Source organism: Erinaceus europaeus, chromosome 10, assembly GCF_950295315.1.
Source record: "Erinaceus europaeus chromosome 10, mEriEur2.1, whole genome shotgun sequence".
Lineage (NCBI taxonomy): Eukaryota > Metazoa > Chordata > Mammalia > Eulipotyphla > Erinaceidae > Erinaceus > Erinaceus europaeus.
Genome location: NC_080171.1, coordinates 100,331,200 through 100,339,209, shown reverse-complemented (window position 1 = coordinate 100,339,209; position 8,010 = coordinate 100,331,200). Strand labels below are relative to the sequence as shown.

General features: G+C 50.8%; 1 protein-coding gene across 1 annotated transcript; it reads right to left on the bottom strand.

Annotated features, from left to right (window-relative positions):
• Nucleotides 1-3,367: 3,367 nt before the first annotated feature.
• Nucleotides 3,368-8,010, bottom strand: LCN2 (lipocalin 2). Its single transcript, XM_016190699.2, has 6 exons — nucleotides 7,760-8,010; nucleotides 7,133-7,269; nucleotides 5,792-5,871; nucleotides 4,945-5,067; nucleotides 4,649-4,750; nucleotides 3,368-3,938 (listed from the first exon to the last, which is right to left on the bottom strand). The coding sequence occupies exons 1-6, from the start codon at nucleotides 7,904-7,906 to the stop codon at nucleotides 3,919-3,921; spliced, it is 609 nt and encodes a 202-aa protein (XP_016046185.1). The 5' UTR covers nucleotides 7,907-8,010; the 3' UTR covers nucleotides 3,368-3,918.

Here is an 8,010-nt window from a genome sequence, read left to right as displayed (position 1 = left end):
TAAGACAATAAATGTATGTTGTTTCCAGTGGCCAGTTTGTGGTAATTTGCAGGGGCCAGGTGGTGGTACCCGCAGCTTACAAAGATCCAGGTTTGAGTCCCCGCTCCCCACCTGCATGAGGGTACACTCAGCAAGCAGTGAAGCGCCCTCTCTCTCTCTCTCTCCCTCCCTCCATACTTCCCCTTCCTCTCTCAGTTTCTTTATGTCCTATCAAATAAAATAGAAACAAAGGAATAAATGGCCGCCAGGAACTATGGATTCATATTGCTGGCACCAAGCCCCAGCAACAACTGTGGTAATAAATAAATAAATATTTTTGTTATGGCAGTAATAGAAAACTAATAAACTATGTGAACCCTGGAAGAATCATAAAGTTCCACTCATGTCCTGAGAGTTTGGTCCCTAAACTCTCAAGCCCTGCTGAGACACAGGTGCAGCAACTGAATCTCCTGCCTGAAGTGACCTGTACCCTGCTCAGCCCATCCTTCCCCAAGCTGGCCTTTGGGACTTAGCCCAGATTTTCTTTTAATTTTTTTTGCTTCCAGGGTTATTGCTGGGGCTCAGTGCCTACACCATGAATCCACTGCTCCTGGAGGCCTCCCCCCCATTTTGTTGCCCTTGTTGTAGCCTTGTTGTGGTTATTATTGTTATTGTTGATGACATTCATTGTTGGATAGGACAGAGAGAAATGGAGAGAGGAGGGGAAGACAGAGAGGGGGAGAGAAAGACAGACACCTACAGACCTGCTTCACCACTTGTGAAGCAACTCCTCTGCAGGTGGGAAGCTGGGGGCTTGAACCAGGATCCTTATGCCGGTCCTTGTGCTTCATGCCATGTGCGCTTAACCCACTGTGCTACCACCTGCCCCCTCTTTTAATTTTTTAAAAAGATTTATAAGTTTATCAAAGAGAGAGAGAGAAAAAAAACAAAACGAACCAGAGCATCACTCTGGCATATGACTGAATTTGGATCCTCATACCTGGGAGTTCAATGCTTTATCCACCGCATCACCTCCTGGGTTGATAGCCCAGATACTCAGTGCTGCAACAGCCTCTGATGGGCTAGGGTTTGGGGAGACTTGACCTGTTCCCTGAGGCCCCTCCTGGTTTCTGAGCTCTCAGGTGTATCTCATGTGATACAGATATGGCAAGAGGGGGAGAGGAGGTGGTGGACAGAGGTTTAGCAGGCCTTAGCCAGGTTCTGGGAGCAAACCTAGAGTCCTTGGAACATCTAGAACCTGGGTTCTCAGGACCATAGCCCCCTGCTTGCCCACTGTTACCCTGTCCCTGATGACCTGGGTACCCTCATGGGGAGGTGTGGGTGCAGGGATCGGTGTGGACCTTGCTATCCCTCAGTGGAGAGAGGAAAGAGAAAGTTGAGCCCACGGGGGCTGGCAGAAGAGCACCCCTGTCAGCTGTGCAGCATGGCCTTCACCTGGGATTTCTTTCTTTCTTTTTAACACAGGTCTAGTTTATGGAGGTGTGAGGGGTTGAACTCAGCACTTTGGAGCCTCTCAGGTATGAGAGTCTCTGCATAACCATTATGCTATCTACTCATGTCCCAATTGGGAATTATTTTGTCCTATCTAATCTGCCCTGCTTCTGCCCTTGGTGCCATTGTCCACAGTGTTCCTAGAGAGTTAGGGTGATTATACCCTAGCACCCTTCACTCCCCCAACTCTGGCTGAGCCTTTTCTTTAGAACTTGTTGCAGGTGGTCAAGCATGGACATAAAGAGTACCAGTTATTTTGTTTGTTTTTTCACCAGAGTATAACTCAACTCTGGCTTGTGGTGGTCCCAGGAATTGAACCTTGGATGCAGAAGCCTCAGACATGAGAGTCTTTTGCATAACCACTATGCTATGGTCCCTGCCCAGCCATCCCACCAGTCTTTCTTTCTTTCCCTTTCTTTCTTTCTTTCTTTCTTTCTTTCTTTCTGCCTCCAGGGTTATTGCTGGGGCTCAGTGCCTATACCATGAATCCATTCCTCCTGGAGGCTATTTTTTCCCCCTTTTCTTGCCCTTGTTGTTGTAGCCTTATTGTGGTTATTATTGTTGTTGTTGATGTCATCCATTGTTGGATAGGACAGAGAGATATGGAGAGAAGAGGGGAAGACAGAGAGGGGGAAAGAAAGATAGACATGGGAGTCGGGCTATAGCGCAGCGGGCTAAGCGCAGGTGGTGCAAAGCACAAGGACTGGCTAAGGATCCTGGTTCGAACCCCGGCTCCCCACCTGCAGGGGAGTTGCTTCACAGGCGGTGAAGCAGGTCTGCAGGTGTCTATCTTTCTCTCCTCCTCTCTGTCTTCCCCTCCCTCTCTCCATTTCTCTCTGTCCTATCCAACAATGACAACAACAATAATAACTACAACAATAAAACAACAAGGGCAACAAAAGGGAATAAATAAATAAAATAAATATTAAAAAAAAAAAGATAGATAGACACCTGCAGACCTGCTTTACCACCTGTGAAGCAACTCCCCTGCAGGTGGGGAGCTGGGGGCTGGAACCGTGATCCTTATGCCAGTCTTTGCGCTTTGCCAGGTGCTCTTAACATGCTGTGCTACCACCCAATCCCCTTCTTTCTTTCTTTTTTTAATATTTATTATTTATTTATTTATTCCCTTTTGTTGCCCTTGTTGCTTTATTGTTGTAGTTATTATTGTTGTGTTATTGATGTCATTGTTGTTGGATAGGACAGAGAGAAATGGAGAGAGGAGAGGAAGACAGGGGGAGAGAAAGACAGACACCTGCAGACCTGCTTCACCACCTGTGAAGTGACACCCCTGCAGGTGGGGAGCCAGGGGCTCAAACTGGGATCCTTTGGCTGGTCCTTGCGCTTTGCGCCACATGCGCTTAATCTGCTGTGCTTCTGCCCGACTCATCCTACCAGTATTTCTTTTTTTTAAAATTTATTTATTTTATTTACTTAGTCCCTTTTTTTGCCCTTGTTGTTTTATTGTTGTCATCGTTGTTGGATAGGACAGAGAGAAATGGAGAGAGCGGGGGAAGACAGAGAGGGGGAGAGAGAGATAGACACCTGCAGACCTGCTTCACCGCTTGTGAAGCGACTCCCGTGCAGGTGGGGAGCCAGGGCTCGAACCGGGATCCTTATGGTCCTTGCACTTTGCGCCACCTGCGCTACAGCCCGACTCCCCCATCAGTGTTTCTATTGGAGGGGGTACAGCCTTCTAAGGCAGGGGCAGGTGAGAGCTGCTGCAGGCCTGAGGGTGGGCCCAGGCCAGGTAGTTAAGGAGATTTTCCTCAAAGTTGGACTAGTATCCCTTGAGGATCCTGAGAGTGGTGTTGAAGAAGATCTGCCTTTTACCTCTCCTCCCAGCTGGTCCAGGGTCAAGGAGCATTGACTAGTAGACTGGGGACATTTTATTTTATTTGCCTCCAGGGTTATTGCTAGAGCTCAATACCAGCACTACAAAACCACTGCTCCTGGTGGCCTTTTTTTTTTTCCTGTTTTATTGGCTAGGTCAGAGAAATTAAGAGGGTAGGGGGAGAGATAGGGGGGAGAGAGAGAGACACCTGCAGACCTGCTCCACCACTCATAAAGCTACACACACACATAGGGGACTGGGGGCTTGAATCTAGGTCCTTGTGCATAATACTATGTATGTTTAACCAGCTGAGCCATCACTCAGCCTCCAGGACATTTAACAGTTAAAGGGTGGCTCCATCATCAGATCAGTGAGGGATGGTGATTTGAGAAGGGTCCCCTGGTGGGGGCAGCTGGGGAGAGGTCATCATGAGGGTGGTGGGTGCAGAGAGAGACAGGAGGCACCTGAGAAGAAGTGAACACAGTAGCAGTGCTGGGGGTGTGAGGCAAAGGCAGATCTGGGACTGCTGGCCCTGAGGCACAGTGGCTCCCCATCATCAGGCTCCCTCCAGCTGTACTCACAGCATGTTCAACTCACTGGTCAATGCATTGGTCTGTGGGGGGAGAGAAAGTCTGTCAGGAGGGGCAAGGTAACTCAGACCCCCTGGGCCACCCCAGCCTGCCCCAGCAGAAAAAGATCTGAGGGTTTCTCTTCAGAATTAATGATGGGACAATAGACTTGGAGAAAGGCCTGAGGATGAATAGGCCTGTTCTCTCTTCTCTGGCCCCCAGAGCACAAAAGTAAGGTCCGGATCTAAAGGCTCAGGCACCCAAGCCACCTGCCTCTTTATCCACTAAGCTCTGGCAGCTGTCTGAGTGGCTTGGATAGAATCCCCTGTCCAGGCCAGGTCACCTGAAGACAAGGGCACTTCCCAACTCAGTGGTGAGTGAGCCCCAGGACTGGGGCAGGGAGGTGGCCAGGAGTGCATGACCTAGGAAGCAGGACCTAACGTGTATGAGGAGTACTCAGGGAAATGAAAGTGGGGAAACTTGTACTGGGCCTGCAATTCTCAGCTGGACAGACCTAAACTAACTTATCAAGGAGGAACACTTAGGACCCAGTGTCTCAGGGACCCACAGGACCCCCCCTCCACCCCCTACCCCCCATCATGTGGGAAACAACATCTTCCTGAAGCCAGAGTAGCTGCAGGGGATCTGGGTGCCAGGAGCAGGAAGTAGAACTCCTCCACTTCCTCTTTCCCTGGAGGGCAGCAGTTGGCTGGATGGCTCCAGTGCTTCCGCCCTCTCTTCCTACTGGTCTTACCAATGGGGACAGGGAAGATGATGTAGTCATCCGTGAGGCCCAGGGACTTGGCGAAGCTGGTGAACCTATTCTTCAGTTCAGGAGTCAGTTCCTTGGTCCTTCCTATGGCCAAGATACTCCATAAATATTGAAGCCTCAGACTCCTTTCTCAAGGAGGGTCTGCAGAAAGCCTCTGTGCCCTGGCCTCCTTGGGGCTCAGACTGGAGCTGGAGCCAGAGAGAACCTTGGGGCCTGGGTGGGGATAGGCCTCTTGCCCCCATGAGTATGGCTCTATGAAAGCAATGGTGAACACCCACCATACAGGGTGATCTTGAAGTGTGCCTTCCGTTTTCTGTCAACCTTCTTGAAGAACACCATGGCAAACTGGTTATAGTCAGTGGACGCCACTCGCACAGTGTAGCTCCTCAACTCAGGGTATCCTGTAGGGTAGTAGGTGAGGGGTCAGTGGCTGGGCAGGAAGGAGCTGCACCTCTGTGTGCACCCCACACACACAGAGAAAGAGAGAGAACAGCATTTGGATGGAGGTATAGAGAAGTCTATAACACCACGCTAGGAGAGCTGTGTAAATTGTTCCCCTCTTATCCCACAATCTTGTCAGTAAGTATCAAATCACTAATAATAAAAAAAGGAAAGAAGGGAGTCAGGCATTAGCACAGCGGGTTAAGCGCACGTGGTGCAAAGCACAAGGACTGGCATAAGGATCCCAGTTCGAGCCCCTGGCTCCCCACCTGGAGTCACTTCACAGGCGGTGAAGCAGGTCTGCAGGTGTCTATCTCTCTCTCCCCTTCTCTGTCTTTCCCTCCTCTCCATTTCTCTCTGACCTATCTAACAACAACATTAGTAACAACAATAGCTGTAACAACAATAAAAAACAAGGACAACAAAAGGGAAAATAAATGAATATTAAATTTTTTTTTAATTTTCCTTAAAAAAAAGAGAAAAAAGTGTGTGTGTGTGTGTGTGTGTGTGTGTGTGTGTGTGTGTGTGTGTGTGTGTGTGTGTGTGGTTGTTCATATAGGATATGAGAGTGATTTTTAGAAGGAGAGACAGAAGCCAGAGCACTCACTCCAGTCCATGCAACAGCCCTGGGGATTGAGCCTCTGGCATGCAAGTTCTGCACTCTACCCATGGTGCTAGACTTACCCTGAATGTTGCCCAGGGTGAACTGGCCAGGCTTGGAACTTGGCACAAAAGTTCTGACCCAGTAGTCACAGCTCTGGTTCCTGAGGGTGTGAGATGTGGGTGGGAGAGAGAATATAGGTTTAGACCCCCTTGAGCTGGACGAACCAGGATTTTGATGGCCCTAATCTGGATGTATTTTGACAGCCCATCCTCCACTGTAGCAGGAGGACCCTTACCCCCACCCCTGCCTAGTTCAGGTGGTCCTGGGCCTGCCTCCTCAATCTCCCCCTCATTTGCCCTGCCTGTTCTGCCCTGGGCCACCTGACCTTGCTCAGACCCTCTCTTAGCATTTCTTGTCATTCCTCTCTGCTCTCTCCCTGGAGTGGCCTTGCTATACACACACCACCACCACCACCCACACACATGCAGGACTTTCCTGTCTCCTCTTTCTCTTTCCTTCCTTGAGATTTATCCTCTGAGGCTCCAGTTTTCTTGCCAAGGACTCCCATGGTTGCTTTGTTTTGTTTTGTTTTGTTTTGTTTTGTTTTGTTTTGTTTTGTTTTTACCAGAGCACTGCTCAGCTCTGGCCTATAGTGGTATTAGGGATTGAATCTGGGACCTTGAAGCCTCAAGAGTGAAAGTGTTTTGCATAATGATTATGTTGTCCCTCAACCTTTCCCTGGATCTTAAGTCGGCTTGGCCTTCCGTCTGAATCCTACCCTGGATCCCCAAGCCTGCCCCTAGGATTTGGCCAGGGAGTGGCTCCTGGCTCCTCTCACTCCATCGTAATCAGCTGTATCTACCTCCCAGCTGTACTCTTCAAGTCTCTCCCCGCTGCAGCCACAGCGCCCTACTCAACCCACTCACCCTGAACCCTTCTGTGCTGGGCCTGCCCCTCTCCAGGCAGTTCCATTCCCCAGTTCAGAGTAGCTCACTGGCTTCTTCCTGAAGGAGTTACTCCCTCATACTCAGGGCCCATCATCTCCTCCGGGGCATGCCTCCTGTCCCCAGAAACCGCCTTCTAAGGCTGGTGGGCTCTTTTAAGGTCCAGCCTGAGGCCACCTCCCTGGAAGCCAGCTCTCCATAAGGCCCTGAGTGGGGACCCAGGGTAGATTCAGAGACCCTCCTCTTGCTCCGAACATCTGCTCTTTCTGACTCATTTCCTGATGACAGTCTGTCTACCCCCAATACTATCTGTGTGTCTGTGCAGTGACCAAAGATTGCCAATTTAACAAGTGAGCAAATGAATGAGTGAGTGAATTCAGCACTGGTCAGTCCTTGGCTATGATATCAGTTCCCCTCTCAGTTCCCAGGGCAGCCTGCCAGGCCTCTCAAATCCCCCACCCCAGGGTCCTCTCTCACCTGAACAGGATGGAGGTGACGTTGTAGCTCTGGTCTTCTTTCAGCTGGTAATTGGTGGCATACATATTGAACTGCCCCTGCTCTTCCTTCCTAATGTTATTCCCTGCCAGGCCCACGACGTACCACTTGCCCTGGAACTGCAGGGAACTGATGATGGCAGGGTCCAGGAGACACCCCCTCCATCCCTGCAAACACCTCTGCCCAGGCAGCAGGGCCTCCATCTGGGAGCTCAGAGTGGCACTGATGATGCCAACAGGAGTTAGAGGCCATAGGGCTAGGGTTGAACCCCGAATCTGGCAGGGCTGGGTGACCAGGAACCTCAGTCTCCTCATCATCAAGCACAGAAAAAGGTCCCACTGTGGGGACTGTGGAAGAGACTGGTGACCTGGAAAGGCCCATTCAGGTGACCCTGCCCAGGGATCAGCAGGAATGCAGATAGAGAGGACTCCTGCGGCCCAGCTTCCATGCCTTCCATCAGAGGACTGAAGGTATGCTGAGCTAAAGTCTGGGCTAGGGGGTCCCTGAGTCCTGTGCCAGCACATTCCCTAAGACTCGTGGCCTCCCCTCCCCTTTGCTCTCTTTCCCCCTCAGACCTTCCCTCTACCTGCTCCTCTGAAGTTTGCTTACCTGGTCAGCCTGGAAGTTGGGCTCCAGAGGGATCCTAGACAAATGTGGGATCCGGATCTGCTTTGCAGATTGCTTGAGGCCATGGGCCTGGTTCAGCAGGGATCCCAACAGGCAGAGGAAGCCCAGCCACAGGAGAGCTCGGGGCATGGTTTCAGGACTGAGGGAGCTGGCACTCAGATGGTGAAGGAAGAAGAGGCAAGTGAGGAGCCCAGCCTGGGGGGGACCCTATTTATGGTTCCAGCCATCAGTTC